General features: G+C 42.9%; 1 protein-coding gene across 5 annotated transcripts in view; it reads left to right on the forward strand.

The window, feature by feature from the left end:
- The window catches only part of ELMO1 (engulfment and cell motility 1), a 584006-nt gene that overhangs the window by 98621 nt on the left and 464137 nt on the right, over nt 1-21248 (forward strand). For 4 of the 5 annotated variants that reach the window (XM_061414116.1, XM_061414119.1, XM_061414114.1 and 1 more), the window contains one exon: nt 13066-13215. In XM_061414116.1, coding sequence (XP_061270100.1) covers nt 13138-13215 — 78 coding nt within the window. In that variant the 5' untranslated portion in view covers nt 13066-13137. Of the gene's footprint in view, nt 1-12618; nt 12784-13065; nt 13216-21248 lie in introns of those variants that run through there. The other variant, XM_061414118.1, reaches the window with a different exon arrangement.

The raw sequence follows: 21248 nt of genomic DNA on the forward strand, positions 1-21248 counted from the left end.
GCTCCAGCGTTTCCTGTGGCCTCAAGTCTGGGCTCTGAGATAGGAAACTGGGCCTGAGCTTTGTCTGCCCCACTGGGAATGCCGGCACACCTCACAGAGTGATCGGAATTGCCTGAGGAGGAGGGGAGCTGGGGGGAGATGCTGGGGAGTTGTGGGGAGCAGACACTGGCATTGCAACAGCTGAAAAGGAATTTGAAAAGCAAATATCCAAAAACCAGAACAAGGGAGAAAGTGTGTACGTTAGTGTGAAAATAATGAACTTTCCATTTGAGATGCTGATTCCCTAAAGTGTGAGAGAGAGCTCAGAGTTGAAGGGATGAGCATCAGTGGCTTTAATCTCATCTTGTATTTTGACAGAATTTCTCTGGGAGGAAAATGAATTCGGAATCAACCCTGCTCTCACCTCGGAGCACCTCCATTTCTGTTTCTGTCCCATGAGACAAATGAACAGTTGCGCTTGAAAAAACCCCTAAAGGTTTTCTATGCAAAGGATTCTGGATTTTTAAAAATGCATCCTTGGCTCGAGTAATCCCTTACATCAAAAAAAAAAACAAAACCAAAACCAAAAACTCTGAACTTGCTTTTAAGGAAAGAGTGATTTATTTATTCACTTGTCTGAAAAATATTTACTGAGCTGCTGTTTGCCGTGCCATCTGGTCAGGAACAGAGGTCCAGAGATGAGTAGGATGATCACTGCCCTCAGGGAACTCATTAACCAACAGCGTAAGGAAAGGTGGAAAGGTGCTCTGACCAGTGCATTGTAAGCACCTAAGAAGACAGATGTGAGCGCTCTTCATTCTTGCCTTGGAGCCTATGGAGTCAGAGAAATCTCTCAAGAGAACTGGGTGCATGAAATTGGCTTTGAAGGCTAGGTGGGGATTTTTTTTTTTTTTTTGAAGCCAACCCAGGGGGAGAGAAAGAGAAGTTCTGGAATGCAGAGGGAACACTGAACAGAAGCAGGAGCCGCAAAAATTTGGCAAGCTCGGGAAATGGCCAGGAGTTTGATAGGAGAGAGATAGCCAACCTTTTTCTCAGGACTGTCCCTCTCCCCTCAGTAGATTTTGATACACTTGGAGAGTGATCCTGACCTGGCCAGTCTGGGACTTGTCTTCTTTAAGTAGTGCTACCACCAGCCACTGCAAAAGAATCATTGATGATTTTATGGGAAAACCTGTTATTGCCTGCGTCTGAGGGGGTGGGGAGCAGGGATACAGTTGATGGGGAAGGGGGCCCTGGTGGTGTGGTGCTCAGAGGCAGGTGGGCGCCAGAAAGGTTTATGTGCCTAGAATCACCTGCCAGAGATTTAAAGTGAGAAGTGAGATGTTCAGAATCCAGCTATCACAGATACAAATCTTCTGTTTCTTTTTATATATCTTCTGATGGCCTGCACAGTAGAAGCTGTGGTTAGTTGAATTCCTATGTGAACTGGAAAGAATTACTCAAAGAACAGGGCTTCTTTCCTGGAGACAATCCCATAGACACAGGTGATGATAATTCAATATGGGACTAAAGGAAAGAGTTTTCTCTGTCACTTTCCAGTGTATTTCTGGCCCAGACTTTTCAACAGTTCATTTTTTCCTGAGAGGTAAAGGAGGCAAATGGTCTCAAAGCATCTCTTCTCAAAGTGTGTCCCATGAGAAACCAGTGTCAGTCACTAGATGCTCCATGAAAAAATCAAGAGTTTTCTGGATAGGTGCATTTGGGAAATATTGTGTATTGCATATGAAGATTTCACAGTACACGGGCATTATATTAAAGACCTATAGTATATGTGCCCTCTTCAACATATGGGATAGCAATTAAAACCATGGGCTCTGGAATTGGACAGATGTGGATTGCGTTCTGGCTGGGCTCCACAGGGGGATATGGGACTTTGAGCAACTTAATGTCTCTGCATCTCAGTTTCCTCGTTTGTAAAATGGTACCTATTCCATAAGGTTGGTATGTAAAGTCCATGAACTGGTTATTACTATTAGCTATTATCCATTCAATGATTTACAAGAGCTTTGACTTTTTTTTTTTGCTTTATGTTAATTAATATATCAAAGAAGTAGTGTTTGTGGAAAATGCTTGCCTAAGACTAATTGCTAAAATGCAGGCATGACTTTTTTTTTATTGGAATATAATTGCTTTACAGTGTTGTGTTAGTCTCTGCTGTTCAATGAAGTGAGTCAGCTAAATGTATATGTATATCCCCTCCTTCTTGGGTCTCCCTCCTATCCCCACCCCCTATTCCACCCCTCTAAGTCATTATGAACTGAGCTGAGCTCCCTGTGTTATACAGAAGCTTCCCACTAGCTATCTATTTTATACGTGGAAGTGTATGTATGCCCAGTGGTACTCTCTTCCCTTCCCCTTCCCCCCCACTGCCCATGTCCATACATCTGTTCTCCACATCTGTGACTCTATTCCTGCCCTGCAAATAGGTTCATCTGTACCATTTTTTTTTTAGATTGCACATATATGCATTAACGACTTCTGTTAGCAGTCTAGGAGAGCCAAGGCAGGTCCTAGGCGGAGAGGGCTCCATCAGAAATATGGACGGGCAGGTATCACAGCTCCAGAATTGTAGAGCAAAGTATCCCTCCCACTTGGCTGCAAAGTTAGACTGTGTGTTCTATGTACCAGTCATCTCTAAGGGAACAACAAGATTCTAATTCAGAGCAATAAACAGTTATGATCGAGTTGATTTTTTTAGTCAGGAATTTTTCAGTGACGAGTGATAGAACCCTAACCCAAACTCACTTAGCATAATGGTGAATTTAAGAGTTCAAAAGTCTAGGAAGAATATTAAGATAGATCAGAGAGTGGAAGGAAAAGTGTAGAAGACAGAAACTCTACATAGTCAGGATTCCTGGCCTCTTATTCACCCTCCTGTCTCTCCTCTCTGATTGTCTTTGCTTCTCCTTGCCTCATTCCTTCCTGTAACAGACAGCCCTTCCCCCCCATGGATGGGATCTATCTACTGACAGCTTCGCTCAACAAGCCATGCAGAAAGAGAGAACACTCTCCTTCCAGGCCTCATAAATCAATCCCCAGAAATCGATTTGCTTGGACCATGTCTGTCCCATGGGCCAACCACTGTTCCCAAGGAGATGGGGGCTGTCATTGGTCAGGCCTGGCCGCATGCCTACTCTTGCTTAATAGCTGGTGAGACAGGACCTAATACGTGAAGAAATGAGATGGAAAAGCTTGCTAGACTACTAGACAAAAAAATTGGAGTGTGTCAACTACAAATTGGCACTTGCCTGTCAACTACAAATTGGTACTTGGCTAGAGCATTTGCCAACCACTGAACAACAACAAGGGCATTTGCCATTTACCTCTGCGGAGACCGAGCCCTGTGCTGCTGTTCCTGTTGACCTTCAACACCCTCTGAGGGAGTTCAGGGTGGAGTGAGACACTCTGTAAGCCAGGGAATCTGGTGGAACAGGTCTTCAGGTGCCTAGGTGTTTTCAGGAACTGATTTCACGATCCCAGTCTTTGCATCTCTTCATGTCTAGAAAACCACTATATCTCTTCATGGTGACATCCTTTCTTCGTGACTCGCAGAAGATCTCTTGTAAAGTAAGTGCTTGATTGCATGAACACCCCCCTCCGCCAAAATCTTATATGTTGACGTTCTCCCAACCGCATCTCTGGAGCAGTCTCTCAGAGCTGCCGTTCTCATTTTGTCCCAAAGAAAACTTAACTGGCAACTCTCATGTTATGCATCTTTTTATTTGACAAGTGACAAGCGCTCATTAGAGATGTGTGTGAAGGAAATATGTTGGAGTAAAATGTTACAGAATTACCCTCAAGTGGTATCAAGGTATTCATGTTTTTGTGTCAACTTCCCTTTCCTGTTGGTTTTCTTCAATTGATCTTTATATCTCATCTCCCTTTTTTTTTGCAGTTAAAATATCATATGTACAACTTAATATCCACTTTGTAAAGTTGGTCTCTATGAAATAAAGTTTTGTTTTTTTTTTTAAAGCAAGATTAGACTTAGTAACCTGAGTGACCTAGTTCTCAACCATGGGTGATGTTGTCCCCCAGGGGACACTGGGCGAATGCCTGGAGACATTTTGATGGTCACAGCTGAGGCAGTGCTCCTGGCTCTAGTGGACGGAGTCAGAGATGTCACTGAACATCCACAGTCTCTCAGGATGGATGTTGTCCAAAATGTCAATAGATCAGTGGTCAATAAACCACTAAAGAAATGTTACTTTAGTGGTTTCATCAGAACAGAAATTATAATGGCTAGATTTATTACACTAAATATTATGGATTAAAAACAAAGTAATTTTTTTTAAAGGGCTTTTGCTTTTACATTTTTCTTGATGGTAACAATATAGTAGTAGTATTAGTCACTCAGTTGTGTCTGACTCTTTGCAGCCCCATGGACTGTAGCCTGCCAGGCTCCTCTGTCCATGGGATTTCCATCTCAGGTTGCTGCTGCTGCTGCTAAGTCAATTCAGTCGTGTCCGACTCTGTGCGACCCCATGGACGGCAGCCCACCAGGCTCCCCCGTCCCTGGGATTCTCCAGGCAAGATGAGACATAGTTATTGCAAATACTTTCTCAGGTTGCAATTTTTAAAATATTTAATGAACTATTTGGCTCTGCCAGGTGTTAGTTGCAGCACGTGGTGTTTTTCAGTTGTGGCATGGGAACTTTTAGTTGCGGCATGTGAGATCTAATTCCCTGACCAGGGATGGAACCTGGGCTCCCTGAACTGAGACTTTCCTACTGGTACAGTGGCTAAGACCCCACGCTCTCAGATTGTAATTTGTGTTTAAATTTTTATCATGTGCTGTGGAATGCAGAAAATTTTAAGCATCTTTCAAAACAACTATAGCCCCTTCCCTATGTTTTCTGTTTTTGGTGTTGTACATTTGGTAGGATTGCCATGACAAAGTACTGCCGACTGAGTGGCTTACACAACACAGATTTGTTGTCTCACAGTTCTAGGGGCCGGAAGTCTGAGATCAAGGTGTTAGCAGGGTTGGCTAAGTGAGCCCTCTTTTCTTGGCTTGTCCTCAAATAATCAACCCAAGAGATAAGAAGATGGCTCTCTTCTTGCTATGTCCTCAAATTGTCATCCCTTTGTACGTGGGTCCAAATTTCTTCTCCTTATAAGGATACCAGTCAGATGAAATAGGGCTGCCCTAATGACCTCATTTTAATTTAATTATCTCCTTAATGGCCCAATCTCCAACTACAGTCACAATCTTAGATACTGGGAGTTGCGACTTCATCGTGTGAATCTAGTTCAGTTCAGTTCAGTTGCTCAGTCGTGTCCGACTCTTTGAATCCATGTGTCCGACTCCATGAATCGCAGCATGCCAGGCCTCCCTGTCCATCACCAACTCCCGGAGTCCACCCAAACCCATGTCCATTGAGTCGATGATGCCATCCAACCATCTCATCCTCTGTTGTCCCCTTCTCCTTTTGCCCTCAATCTTTCCCAGCATTAGGGTCTTTTCCAATGAGTCAGCTCTTCGCATCAGGTGGCCAAAGTATTGGAGTTTCAGCCTCAACATCAGTCCTTCCAATGAACACCCAGGACTGATCTCCTTTAGGATGGACTGGTTGGACTTCCTTGCTTCTCCAACACCACAGTTCAAAAGCATCAATTCTTTGGTGCTCAGCTTTCTTTATAGTCCAATTCTAACATCCATACATGACCACTGGAAAAACCATAGCCTTAACTATAGGACCTTAACTAGAGGACCTTTGTTGGCAAAGTAATGTCTCTGCTTTTTAATATGCTGTCTAGGTTGCTCATAACTTTCCTTCCAAGGAGTAAGCGTCTTTTCATTTCATTGCTGCAGTCGCCATCTGCAGTGATTTTGGAGCCCCCCAAAATAAGGTCAGCCACTGTTTCCACTGTTTCCCCATCTATCTGCCATGAAGTCATGGGACCGGATTCCATAATCTTAGTTTTCTGAATGTTGAGCGTTAATCCAACTTTTTCACTCCTCTTTCACTTTCATCAAGAGGAGGAAATAAATGCAATAGCCCACAGTAGGTATCATGACCGAGAGGAGAGGTATCATCCTCTGGAGAGTATGTAAATATTTGGAGGAAGTAGTTCAAATTGCTGAGATTTTATATCTTCATTCATTTATTGCAGATATTGCCAACTGTCACTTGGGGCTGGGGTAAAGAATAAGTAAGAAAGTATGTATTTCAAATGCCCAATCCAGTGCTTGGTCTCAGCTCATCCCTGCCCCTTTCTGCCAACTGTACCATAGCCTCCATGATGACAGTTCAAGCCTCTGTGAAAGCATTTTTCTCTGAAAGTTTGCAACCTATTGTAAGCCAAAGGTATCTAATAGCACATTACCCCCACCTGGTAAGTAAAGGGCCAAGTTATTAGTGAGATACCATATGTGGTTTTCGTGCACTGCATATCCATAAAATGGGATATTGGTTTTGCATTTGATTCACTTCTCTCTTTTCTTCACTTTCTTCTGAATGCTTATGTCTTGCACAGGGTTTTCCCCCGTTTATAAAGTCATAAAACTTCCTCCTTGGCCCCTCCGCTCTTCTCACAATGGCCAACAGTTTTCTAACAGAGATGGAGAATCTGAAATGGCACCCCCACCATGTGTCACTCCATCTGGACCCTGCAGTGTGGGAAACACAAGTCTGCTCCCCCTGCTCCCATGGTCCCTGGAGATCATGGCTCATCTACCTGACTGCATAACAAACCTTAGTAAACAACCCTTTCTTAGTGTGCATTTCCAAGTTACCTTTCTACCACATACATTTCCACCTGCATCCATGAAGTCCTGAACCCCTCTTCCTCTGTCTAGCCTTTTCTCCAGCCTTTTCTCCTCGCTTAATCACCCCTGCTAAGAGGGTTATGAGCTCCAAATTTTAACTGTCTCTTTGAGTTACTCATCTCTGAGTTCTTCGGCATGTGCAGGCATTGTATGAATAAATAAATAAACTTTTTTTTCTTCTTTTAATTTTTTTTGTTAGTTTAATTTGCAGTCCCCAGCTGAAGAACCTAAGAGGATTGAGAAAGGGGATTTTTTTTTTCCCCTTCCTACAATGAAAGGCTATTCTCAGAGCCACTTTCAGAGGTCCTTTCCCTTTTTACATAACTTGGATACCACAGGAAAATGTTGTCTTATCTCTTTTTCTATCTGGGACCACTGAACATTTAAAATCTGGAACTAGTTCTCCCTCCCCACTATTCCCATACTCATTATAAACCTATTATCTGTCACAAGTAGATAATGATGGCGAGTGGGGCAGGGGACAGCTTGCCTATGGAGGAAAGGAAGAGACAGAGGAGTTGAAACAAATTGTTTCTCCAGCTGTTTGCTATCTCTTTCCCATCGATCTGCCTTTTGACTTCTACTGGTCCATCTATCAGGCTCTTTCAGTATAGTTGTGGGGATACATGGTTCACAGGGCAATCATGTTAACTTTCCCACTACACAACTCCTATAGAACATCCTTATAGGCTTGATTTTCTCTTCTCTTAATAGGGTTTGCTGGTGTAACAGGAAGGCTAGAAATAAGATAAAAGAGTTCAAAGCCATTCAGAGACCCAAAGCTAAAACTCTTATGGAAAATTCAGGGAAAAAAATGGGTCAGATATTTGGGAACTTTATGAACTTCAAGATCTAATCAAACTGCCTGGAAAAACATGCAGAGATGTGACACATCTTTAGGAGACTTCAGTGGAATGAGTTTCAAACACAGAACATGTAGCACTTTGGGTTTAGAACAATGCACAGTGATAGGTTTCTAGATAGGAATCAAGAGTGATTTCTCTCCATTGTATCAGATATGTGACCCAAAGATAAGGAGGAGACATTCGGCAGAATAATAAAGACAACTTCAACTTGCTCAGGGCTACATCTGAGGATTTTGGTAACTCACTTCCAAGTAAGAAGTGACTCCTTTTTTATTCATTTAATTTACTTAACTGTAAACAAGTCCTTTGACATGCATCTTATTAAGGTTGTAGAATCTTAGTATTGGCATAAAGTAAATTAATCAGCAACCAAGCCAGAACCTTGTAGAATTCTCCACTCATTCCTTAGGTAGGGAGGACCACAAGGCAGAGTGGTTAAAAAAGATCTCGCCTACACTGCCCTTCAGTGGTTCTGAAATTATAGTTTGCATAACAATTATTATATCAAGGAGTTTATTACATAAATTCATGCAGCTTATATTTACTGGGCAATTTTGATTAGACTCAGTTTTACTGCCAGTAGCTCTGATGAGATGTTAGTTGTAGAAAGGATGCATTCAGCCAACACCATGCATGAGATGCCTGTGGGCCCTGGTATGTAACTGTGATCAGGATGTGTACCCTGCCTTACAGTGCTCCAAGCTGTGGTTGGGGGAGGTTGACGAGAAGACTCAAAAGCTATGAGCACTGTGTCTGAAGATGCAAAGATGCCAGGAGACTACATTTGTTGACTGAAATTTAGAAATACTTTTGCATCTCAGTGATGCCTGACCAGGCACTGGGTCTGAATGTTCATGTTTCTTGCTGAGCCTGTCTTGTGTCTCTTCAGCCATGGCTTGCCCTGATCATTAGTATCTTCCCAGAGAACTTGGCATGTGTTAGTCACTCAGTCGTGTCCAACTCTTTGTGACTCCATGGACTGTAGTCCACCAGGCTCCTCTGTCCATGAGATTTCCCAGGTAAGAATTTGTTGTCCTTCAGATGCTCAGTCATGTCAGACTTTTTGTGACCCCATGGACTGCAGCACACCAGGCTTCCCTGTCCTTCACCATCTCCCAGGGTTTGTTCAAACTCATGTCCATTGAGTACGTGATGCCATCCAACCATTTCATCCTCTGTCATCCCCTTCTCCTCCTACTTTCAGTCTTTCCCAGAATCAGGGTCTTTTCTAATGAGTTGGCTGTTTGCATCAGGAATACTAGGTAGACATTCCCTTCCCAGGGGATCTTTCTGACCCAGGGATTGAACCCAGGTCTTCTGAATTGCAGGCAGATTCTTTGCCATCTGAGCCACCAGGGAAGTCCTGAGAACTTGGCAGCTCACACATAACTGGAGGACGATTTTCCCCTCAGAGGACATTGGCAGTGTCTGGAGACATTTCTGACATTTCTGTCACAGCTAAACAGGGTTATTGACCTTTAGTGGGTAGAGGCCAAGGATGCTGCTAAACATCTTACAAGGGTGAGAAAACCTGAGCTAGAAACGTTCTCTTCTGAATTTCATCAGTAGCAACATGACTATATATAGAAGCCAACTGTTTCTTCGTGGAAATATAAATTCAAGAGGATAAAATGTGGACTTCTGAGAATAATGAGGTGGATGGGATTATTCATTCTGCAGTTGTACACCTGACTCTACCTATGGGAACCTGGCTGTACCCCATCTCTGCTGCTTGTTAATGTGGGGAAAACTGATGAGGACTAATTGGGCTGGTTAGGTGAGTTCCCAAGGGGTGCTCCCAGCCTCTTTGCTCTCAATGGCTGCTTTGTGCACCGCTCTTATGTTGTTCTCTACGGAGGCACAAGGAGAACTGTGTTATTCTATTCTCACCTGTTCAACAGGTTTTGTCTGAACAGTCTTTGAGAAATAAATATCTTTTAAAGGGGAAAAAAAGCACACTTGGCCTTTGATTCCTGGAAGGCCAGATGACCTCTTTCAAAGTAACTCTAGACTATTTTGTGTAGAGTTGGGAGGAAATTGCTCAAAATGCATTTTTATTTCTACTGTCTATTATCTGTTCTCTTCACCACCATGATTATGTGTTCTTTGGTTTGAATAGTGTTACCTGATATTTGCACTGAGTCTGTTTTCACATTAGAACTTGTTTTCTTAACTCTTATTCTAGGATATGTAATTCAGTATGGATCCTGGATTGAAGTGATGTGGTACAGATAAAATACACTATCTTAGAATTCTCAAGTGAATTAAAAGAGTATACAGATTATGAAGAAATCTGTCCCAGTGCAGACTGGCTGCTTGTATTTGTACTTATGAGACCCATAATTATGTAGCAGTCTCTGTTGTTGAATATTCAATTGTTTTCAAGTTTTGGGAACTACAACCAAAATGGCAATTGACATTGTTATGGTTGAGTTAATAGTTATTTCTTAAGGAAACATCCTAGAAAAGTAAAATTACTCAAAGGGAGTATAGAATTTTAAGGCTTTGAGTACAGTTTGCCAAAGATACCTCTGGAAAGTTGTACTAATTTATACTCAGAATAGATAGATATGCATGGACATGAACTTTCTTCTTTACAAGTTAAGACCAAGAGTTAGCATAGGAATGTCTAGGAGGGTCAAGAGTACAGTGAGTGAACCTACCACATTGTGGCCCCAAACTGCTGGAACTCACTCTCTTATTACTCTTACTCTTACTTACTTGACTTTGGCCCCTCACCTGTTTCAGGAACAGGTAAGGCATGCTCCTCCCTCAGGGCCTTTGCACTTGCTAGTTGAAATAAAGTATTACCTGCCATATTGGTAAAGAAAGGATCTAGCCACCATGTTACAGTCGGCCCAAATGTGAGTCCTGAGGGAACTCAGGAAGGAAACAAAGAATGTCTGCCATCCAGCAGTCAGCAGACTGCAGCCACTCCCCTCCTCTATGAGAAAGCACTTCTGGCCCCACACAGCTGAGGTGCACATCAAAGAATGATTTCAGTGAACCCAGACTCTTGCATCTTACCATATACAGAGAAGCACTAAATTCCTTAACTTGAGATATCTAGTATTCTTTTATTAACAGTAATCTTTTGTTTCGACTTCCTGGTATGGTTACAAAAACTCCTATATATCCTGGCTCACTGCTTCCTCTTGGGAGCAGTTTACTCAGGGTGATTTGAGATGCTGCCTCCCGGGCTCAAAGTCCTAAGAACATCCACTGAATAAAACATAACTCTCAACTTTTAGGTTGTGCATTTTTATTTCAGTCAACACGCTCTCTTGGCCTGTGACATGATTTCCCCAAGTGTTCGCATGACTCACCTCCTCACTTCTCATAGACCTTTGCTCACATTCTGCCTCTCACTGAAGCTTTCCCTGGTTTCCCTTTTTAAGACTGCATCCTGCCCCTCCCACACAGATATACTCACAGACTTCAGATTCTCCTTCCCTGATTTATTTCTCTCCATGTCCCTTGATGCCACCTAAGGTGCAGATTTGCTGCTGTATCCCCAGCACTGAGAAAACAGCTGGCACAGAATTGGGCTTAATAATTATTTGTTGAATGAGCCACTGCACCACTGCTTTGGAGATATGCTCCTGCTGCTTAGCACTGATTATCTTCACACCAGGCTGGCTTCATCATCCTTGGCCAGAGGGGCAGCCGTTTTGTTTTGGTTCATTTCCTTTACTTGTCAGCTCTGGTGAAGTTAGTTATTTATATCACTGCTTGTGTTGTTATTATTAACTGACATTAGGCTGTCACTATTAGCTCTGTTATCTCTATTATCTTAGCCATGTCCAACTGCCACAGACAGGGGTTAGTAACTGACAAGCCCCACTCGGGTTTGATAAAGAATCAGTTGCATATGTTTGACTAGAAGCTTTATACAGAGATCAATTTCTGAATAAAAGACCAAGAACCCAGTAGAAAAAGGGCAAAGTATTACTTCAGTTCACAGTAAAGTAGACATGGGACTTCACATCTTTACATTCAACTTCCCTCACAATAAGAGAAATAGACATTGGAAGTACATTGAAATATATTTTTTCAGTGCATGGAGGTGTGCAAAAGTTCAATCTGTTGGTGAGTCTGTGTAAATAGGCAGACTCATCCATTGCTAAAGGGAGGGTAGACTGGTACAACTCTCACTAGGGAGGGATATTTGGAGATGGTGTCAGAATCTAAAACTGCTTATACCCTGTGACCCAACAATTTTACTTCTGTGAATCTACTGTAAAGGTATACTTGCAAGTGAGCACAATGATGTATGCATAAGGTTATTCACCAGAGGCTTGTTTATAACAGCCAGAGGTGAGAGATCACCCAGTGGCTCATGGCAGGGGACTCGCTCTTCAGATAAGACACTTCTATACAAAGAATGACTATGCAGCTGTAGAAGGAACCAGGACACAGTGTTTATACTAATATAGAAGGTTTTAGAAGACACATGAGATGAATAAAACAGGGTTTAGAATGCTGCCTTTTATATAAAGAAAATGGGAAATATATGTTTTAACATTTGACTTACATGAAGAAATTCTGAAGGGACACATAAGAATCTATTAACAGTGGCTAGCTGGATGGATGGGATGGAAGTTATATCCGTTCGGGAGGAGGGAGATTCACACTGTCTTTACACACACACACACACACACACACTCTCATTTTGAATTGCATGAATGTTTTACCTGTTCAAAAATATTATGTTAAAAAAAAGTCATTCTTAAAGAAATGAGGGAGTCTGGGAAAGAGAGGCAGCAGAGGATTAATCTTACTTCCCTTGTGTAAGCAACACTATTCATTCCCGTGAGAATTCAAGGTCTGTTCTGAATGCTGTATTCACCACCACAGTTAATTTTCTTCGCCTCTTGTGAACTGGCCTTGGGGAGGGAGGGTGTGTGTACATGTGTGTGAACCGTGGGGCGTGGCTCCTTCCTCATGATATCCTGGTTGCTATAGTGCAGAGCTCTATTTGTGACACCCAGAAAACACTTTAAAGAAATGCTGCTTCCTGGCCATGACTTCCTGGGCAATCTGTCCTTCCGGAGACTGTTGAGCACGAGGAGTTCGCATGTGCTTCTGGGCAGAGTGAGCCAGGCTCATTCAGACCCCGGGCACCGGTCAGAGCAGAACTGGGCGGTAAGGGTTCCGCCTTGCTTCACACTGGAGACTTGGGAGCCTATCCCTCGCCAGCGCCTCATCTCCCGGTGGCTCTGAGCCCAGGGCATTGATATCTTCCCCTCCTCTACCTTCCCTCCTGGGGAGCCGCCACTGAGTGGTGCAGTTGGCGCCCTGAGTCTGCTGCACCCAGAGCCGTTTCTTGTACCTAAACCACCAGTGAAAACAGGAAGTGATAAAGCAAAATTCACCCTGTATTTGTACTGAGCGACTTCTCTTTCTCTTTTCGTCATTCCTCATTAGGTGTAGACACGTGCAGCCGTCTACACCGTAGGATCCCACTTCCACTGGCTTTGGACGTTCCTGGAATTTGCAATGCCGCCGCCCGCGGACATCGTCAAGGTGGCCATAGAATGGCCAGGTGCCTACCCCAAGCTCATGGAGATCGACCAGGTTAGTAAGACTGGCAGTCATTTGGCGGTTATTTTAGTTTCCCTTCTATTCTGAATTTTTCCCAGACTTAGTTCTTTTTTCTCCTGTTTTCTCTCTGGCTGTGTTGAAAAATTGGTGTGATAATAGTTACAGTATAGTTTGATTTCTGTACCACATGTAGTGGCGAAGGATGGGGTTTTATACTTGTCCAACATCTACTCAGAGTGAGTCAGTACAGGGTTTGTGTCTGAAGCTGTGAAGGAGCTGGAGGGACGAGGGGACTGGACTTGGACCGTTGATGCAGTGGAGCTGTCCCAGCACTGCCTTGCAGAGACTCATGACTATGAGTAGATTGTTTTATTATAGACAACACAAAACTTAGTTTTGGGGGTCACTCTTCTCTGGTTTTTGCAGAAGCAGCCATCAAGTACAATGTGACTTTGTCCTATTACTATTTTGATGATGAAATTAGCATAGAGGGGTGGGTCTTGGGTCCTAGCCAGTTGTCATTTCATTATTAGAGTTAAATGCACTGTGGCTTAGTGTATTGTCTGGTATATGAAAAATGCCCAGTAAATTTTTACTGCACGAAAAAATATCACAAAGATTTTTAGCATGGTTTTACCTATGGAAGCATCCTTTAGCTTGGGTACTGAGTCTTATGATGTAATTGATTGCAGGCAATCTCAGGGAGCTCACTTTTGTCATTCTAGAAGAAATGACTTAAAAACAAAAAAGTTCGAGACCTAGTATATGCTTAAGGGTTTCATAAAGCATGTAGTATGGGGTTCTGGATGGCTTTCTACGTTTTCAAAATTAGGGTACCATAGCAACTGTACTTTTTATGTACTCGATACTATTTTATGATTATGCTGTACATTTTTTTTCTGGTCAGATTTTATTATCTGGTTGAAGACTACTGGAAGATTTATAAGCTACTGTGTGCATTCAAATGATTCATTAAATTATAAAGGTCAAATGAGAATTAGTTGAGTTTGAGCATGAATGTAAGGAAGAGTAAATTTTGTTGTAAAAAAGGTGTCATCAGACCAACATGTCATAATCATTGTAACTGCTCTTTGAGGCAGATTTTGTTGACTTTAGAAGCAATCCATGAAAGTAGAGAAGTGCACTCAGTTATTTTACATACATTTGTGTCAGACAACAGTTGTTTACGCTTTTTGATGTGCTGTTTGAGAGAGGGTACACATTGAATATTACTGCAAGATATGGCTGGGGCTACTTGGTGAAGACTAAATGTTGTTAGGATCATGTTTGTCTACAACCCAAGAGAACAATTGTTTCAAAGAGATAGAAGTTGGCTTCTCAAGTCCACAGGACTTCCCAAGTCCATAGTACTTCCCTAGTGGCTCAGATGGTAAAGCATCTGCCTACAATGTGGGAGACCTGGGTTCGATCCCTGGGTTGGGAAGATCCCCTGGAGAAGGAAATAGCAATCCACTCCAGTACTCTCGCTTGGAAAATCCCATGGATGGAGGAGCCTGGTAGGCTACAGTCCACAGGGTCACAAAGAGTCGGACACGACTGAGTGACTTCACTTTCTTTCCTTCTTTCTTTCAAGTCCACAGGGCCATCCTGGGCTGGCATGCTCCAGTGACATGACACTGATGCTCCAGTGTCATGGACCCAGGCCCATTCTGTTTTGTTGCTTTGCCTTGTCTGCAGGTGGGGCTGAGGATCAGTTGCTTGAACATCACCTAGGAGCTCAGTAGATATACAGACTCTCAGACCCTACCCATACCTCCTGACCCAGATGTGAATTTTAACAAGGTCCCCAGGGGATTCCTTGTATAGTTAAGTCTGAGAAATATTGAGCTGGATACCTGTGCCCAAGCCCGAGGCCATATCAGAAACATTTGGGGCACTTGTTCAAATGTTCTCTGGGGCCCCATCTCCAGAGATTCTAAGTCAGTGGTTCAGGTAAACTATTTCCTTTTGATTCTGCCATGGCCAAGGGTGTTTGGAAACCTCTTATTTAAGACAGCAATTCCTGACGTATACTCTTAGGGGCCTGTGGAATCAGTGTCCTGTCCCTGCCTTTGGGGATGGCCTTTGTTGTATGTGTATCAATAATCTTTCTAAAATATTCTTTTTATTTGGTAACAATTTTAGATTGACAGACAAAATACAAAGATTGTTAGAGAGTTTTTGTACACCCTTCACTAAGTTTATCCTAATGTTAACATCTTAATATAACTGTGGTACATTTGCTTCAACTATGCTGATTGCTAGTAACTGAACTACAAAATTTATTAGGATTTCATCAGTGTTTCCACTAATGTCCTTCTGTGACAGGATCCAATATAAGAATACCAACTGCACTGTAATATATCCATCTTGTTTCCTCTGTCTTCTCCAGTCTTTGACAGTTTCCAAGTCTTTCCCTTGTTTTTCATGGCCTGATAGTTTTGAGGAGTAATTTATTTCAATACAGTTTCACACACGGAAATGACAAGAATAGTACAAAGAACTCCTGTCTACCTTTTATCCAGACTTACTAATTATTAATATTTTGCTTCATTATTTTTTCTCTCTTGTATACATATCCCCTTTTGAACCATTTGAGTGTGACTTAGAGGCAGCATCTCTCTTTACCCCAAATAATCAATGTGTCCTCCTTAAGAACAAAATCATTCTCTTACATAACCATACTCTCTTTATAGAAACCAGAAAACTGAACATTAGTTCAAAATTATCATCTGGTTCAGAGCCCAAAGCCCATATTCATATTTCATCAGTTATTCCAATAAGATCCTTGATAGGTATTTTCCTCAGTCTGACATCCTTTCAGGATCCTGAAAGGATCAATCATAACAATACGTTTATTGTCATGTCCCTCTGGTCTTACGGCTCTTGAATGGTTCTTTGGAGATTCTTTATCTTTCCTGACCTAGAAAGTTCTGTAGAGTATAGTACAGGTATTTTGTGGGATGGCCTTCAGTTTGGGTTTCTCCAGTGTTTCTTTCCAATTAGATGCATGTTTTGCATTTTTGGCAGACAGAAAGGAGAGATGAGGGTCCTCTTCAGGGCATCACGTCAAGAGGTACATAAAGTTGCTTTGTCTCATTCTTTGTGATGGTTCTAAATTTACAGGTGCTAATATTGAGGTTCGTAGAAGTTAGATGATTTCCTAGTCAATGAGACCAGAACACAAACACAGGCCTTCTGTACTTTGAAGACCGAACTCTTCAACCATTGGCTACATTGTAGACCTCCTGCTAATGCCATATGGAGACCTCCACAAGGTGTTAGGAGACCCAGTCCCTTTTGGCCCTGCAGTGGCTGAAGCTGGAGTGAGTGGCAGCCTTGCTATCAGGTGCTGTTTCTTGATTGAGTTGGAAGTTGGCACTAGGATCGCAAATGTATCTGCACAAGCAAGGAAGACTTGGGCAGTTTTCTCCTAATCTTCTACCTTGTTTAGTAAAGGTCACATCACCTGCTTCTCTCCCATCGCATTTTACCTTTGCTCCTTTGCTCTTAGCTACCATTTCACTACAAGGTATTTCTGGAAGCTGGGTCAAGCATGGCTGCTCTGTCTTCTCCCCCAAACCTCCAGTATCCCTCCACTTGTCACACTGTGTTGTCCTTATCTATCAACTTAAACTGGTGGTCCTCAACCCTGAGTGTGTCAGGGCAGCTTGTGAGAAACAAACATCCCAGGCGCACTCCCAGGCCCACTGCAGAGATTGTGATTCTGCCGACCTTGGGTGGACCCTTGATCTGGTTTGCGACGAGCAGTAAATGAATCTAGAGCAGAGTCACCCTCACTGCATCCTGCAGGGGCTTGAGAGGAAACCACCTTGAGCCTGAATTACCCCATTTCTGAATACCTTTTTTTCTAGTGCCTGTTGATCAACCTTTCTATATAAGTAAATAATTAATGACTAGCTGGGAGAGGGAGATTCCTGAGTGGGGATCAAGTCTGCTCAGTCAGGGCCCATCCCGATTGCAGGGGATGTCTACTTGGAGTGGATTGGTTTATCTTCATTCTAAATTTTGAGGAGACAGTTCTGTGTTTCTACTCCACAGGAAAAGCCCCGAGGAACCTTTTACAAGTGAAGTCTGCTCTATCATATGAGGCTCTCAAAAGAGCTGTCATCTAGCTTCTTTGTTCATGGCGGCGGCCTCTGCTCCTGTCTTCACTGTCTGTTGCTGGCTTTCAACCTCAGGAACCATTTGCGGTTTTAGGTGATCATTGTCTGGATATACAGAGCCAAAAAGGCTTCCTGTCCACTCTTCCCGTTAACCTAATGCTTTCTGAACAGATATTTTTTGGTCAAGCGTGTAGAACCCCCAGCTCTTGGACAAGAGGCATAATGCAGTGTGTCCTAACAAACACGATGTGGGCTCCGGGACATTTAAACCTGTGGGGTGGGCTCACTGGCCCCCTTTCTGTGAGAACCCGGTTAGCCTCTTTGAACCTCATTATCTTTGTCTTGTCAAGATAATAAGTCACCACTTTTATGATCATTGTGAAGATTAAAGAAAATGTATGAAAAGAATAGGACACTTCCCAGTTCAGAGTAATTGCACAGTAAAGGCATTGTTGGGCTTCCCTGGTGGCTCAGCAGTAAAAGAATTTGCCTGCAATGCAGGACCCACAGGAGATGTGCGTTTGATTCCTGGGTTGGGGAGATCCACTGGAGGAGAGCATGGCAACCTACTCCAGTATTCTTGCTGGGAAAATCCCATGGATGGAGGAACCTGGTGGGCTATGGTCCATAAAGTCACAAAGAGTCAGACACGACTGAAGTGGCTTAGCATGCATGCAAAGGCTTTTCTGCTGCTCATTTAAGCAAGTTCTCACCCAATAAGAGAATGAGATGCTCAGGTTTTCTTTTTCACTTGCCCTTCTATCATGAATGGTTTCCCACCTTTATCCTTCTTTTTCTGCATGACTTTGTAAATATTTAGGAAAGAGAAAAAGTTAAAGGGCAAGTGGGAGGGAGGCATCACCTAGTAATAAAGGAACATGCTAATTGGCCACACAACAAGTTCATGCTGTGGAATATTCACTGGCTCCCTAGTATTTCTCCAAAATATTTTCTCCCACCTCTTTGCCACCTGCTCTTCTGTCTGCTGCACTGTCTTCCTCCTGCCTCTGTTCTGCCCCCCATGCCTTTCTTTACAAGGATTACACTGACGCCAGAAAGCCACCACTCCAATCTGGGCCTTAGATATTCTCTGCTGTGTATTTGCCCAGAAGGGATGATGAAAAGAGATGCATGGTTTTCAACCTTAGTTCTGCAGATCCTCCTCAAATGGTTCAGGGTGAAGGCTGTGTGCCATAGGCCTCCAGGGTCTCCATGCCCACTTCTGCCACAGCAGTGGCTGTTGACCTTTTCTCGCTTTTGGATGCTTTGGGGAAAGATTTTGTTTGAAGAAAGTATACCACAATTAAAGGAAAAAGTCATGGATGATCCTTGAGCTTCCTGGTGACCCTGAGACTTGTCAGATTCCTTGGCTTGCTTCATGTCCTGCTGTGATTTTCTCTTACATTATCCCAGGTTCAAGGTATTTGCATGTGCTGTGAGCAGTTCTCAAGTACCCTCTTGCTTTGGACAAACCACCCCTTTACGAGTGTGTCCCTGCCCATGTTTGCACTTTTCTTTCCCCCACGCACTTTTCTTCTGCCCTCTCTTACTCCCTCCACTCTAAATCTTGGCATTGCTAGCATCACACAGAGCCTCCTTTCTGCTCAAGTCTTTTTCAGTTCTGTTGTAATGCAGTTGTTTCTCCATCCTTCTAATCCCTACCCCCCCCTTTTTTTTTTGGCTGCACCACGTAGCATGAGGGATCTTAGTTCCTTGGCTAGGGATAAAACTCTTACCCCCTACAGTGGAAGCACAGAGTCTTGCTTGCTGGACTGCCAGGGAAGTCCCATCCTTTTAATTCCTTATATCGTTTTCTTTGCCTGTAGATTTTGTTTACAGTTAACATAACTTGAGCCTGATATTATTTACATTTTTAAAATGTGCCTAAGTCTTTTGAAGTAGATTATAAGCTTCTGGTGGTCAGTCTGTTTTATATACATTTGTATTCTGCAGGCCATCACATTGGTCTCTTTCTGTGGGGTGACTTTTGGCTTGAATCGTGAGTAGTAAAGATAAGAATAAAACATTGGTATTCTCCATTCTTCAAAGAGAAAGAAATTACAATAGCAACCCCTCTTCATACATGGTTGCAGATTTTATTTTTCTAAAAGGAACACAGATGCATGTGTTTTTAGGCAAGCGTGCACAAAATGATTGCTCATGGTTTTCCCTCAACTATCTGATTTCTGTAGTATATTTAAGCTATCCTATTTCTGTAATATATTTAAGATATAATTCAATATGCATAAATTTGATTTACCCAAGACCTTTTAATGGCTCACTCATTGCATAAAGCGCATTGAAGTTTTTGTGCTTGACACAGGAGTTTAACTCATTCTATACATAGTACTAGTAATAGTGGTAATATTAATAATAACGTATACCATCCAATTAGCACATATGATGTGCCCGGCAGTGTCATAAGTGCCCTGCATGGAGTACTTCATCCCCTTCCTAAAGCCTAGCAAGGCAGGCTTTACACTTCTCATTTCATAATTTTTCTGAGTTACCTGAGATCACACAGATAGGATGTTATTGATCTGAATCCAGATTGGGCTTCCCTGGTGGCTCAGAGGTTAACGCGTCTGCCTGCAATGCTGGAGACCCTGGTTCGATCCCTGGGTCGGGAAGATCCCCTGGAGAAGGAAATGGCAACCCACTCCAGTACTCTTGCCTGGAGAATCCCATGAAGGAAGGAGCCTGGTGGGCTACAATCCACGGGGTCGCAAAGAGTTGGACACAACTGAACGACTTCACTTTCACTGTCACTTTTGGGTGACACTAAAAAATCCAGGCCGTTTGTACTAAATCATAATTCTGTTTGGTAGCTCTTTTTTAAATTTCATTTCAGCTTTATTGAGGTACAATTGACATAGGATGAGAACAATTCATTTGTTTTTCTCTAAAAATATTTATTTATTAATTTGGCTGCACCAAGCCTTAGTTGCAGCAGGCAGGCTCTTCAGTCTTCGTTGCGGCATGTGGGATCTAGTTCCCTGAACAGATACCAAACCCTGGGCCCTCTGTGCTGGGAGCGCGGAGTTTTAGCCACTGGGTCACCAGGGAAGTCGGGAGCATAAGTTCTATTCTCTTAGACAGTTTCAATCATACAGTACAGTATTATCAACTGTAGTCACCATGTTTTATATTAAATCCTCAGGCCATGTTCATCTTACAGCTGAAAGTTTGTATGCTTTGACCAATCTCTTCATATTTCTCTCACTCGCCAACCTCTGGCAACTTCTTTTCTACCCTCTGTTTCTAGGAAATTGAATTTTGTGTGTGTGTGTGTGTAGATTCCACATATGAGTGATATTGTGTGTGTGTGCTTAGTCACTTCAGTTGTGTTCGACTCATGCAACCCTATGGACTGTAGCTCCCCAGGCTCCTCTGTCCATGGGGATTCTCCAGGCAAGAATCTTGGAGTGGTTTGCTCCCTCTAGGGGATCTGCCCAACCCAGGGATCAAACCAGTATTTGTCCTTCGCTGTCTGTCTGATTTTGTGTGTTCGGTGGTTCTGTTTGGGTCTCTCCATCCCTAATGGCTCCATTCAATGGCTCACACCAGTAACAACAGCCTCATTTAAACAGACACTTCTACCACTGCCGGATTGCCTCCTCCATCCACTGACAAGATGACTTCCTGGGACACAGTGTATGATGAAAGCCAAGTCTGAATTTATTTAAAAACTAGGGAAAAGATGGTGAATGGTCTGGGTTATCATTGAAGGAGCCCACCTGAAATGAGACAGAGCCTTGAAACGTGGGGGTTTCTTTGGGGTTGGACACTGGGAGGGGCAGACTGGCCTGGTGCTTACAGGCACAGCCTTTGGATGGGCTTATTTGGACTCAAAATCTGGGTTGCTACTAAGTGCTGTGTGACAGGGGACAAGCCTCTTGCTTTGTAAGGATGAACTGTCAATATTCTTGGGTCCTTCCT

This window comes from Bos javanicus, chromosome 4, assembly GCF_032452875.1.
Source record: "Bos javanicus breed banteng chromosome 4, ARS-OSU_banteng_1.0, whole genome shotgun sequence".
In the NCBI taxonomy this organism is placed as follows: domain Eukaryota; kingdom Metazoa; phylum Chordata; class Mammalia; order Artiodactyla; family Bovidae; genus Bos; species Bos javanicus.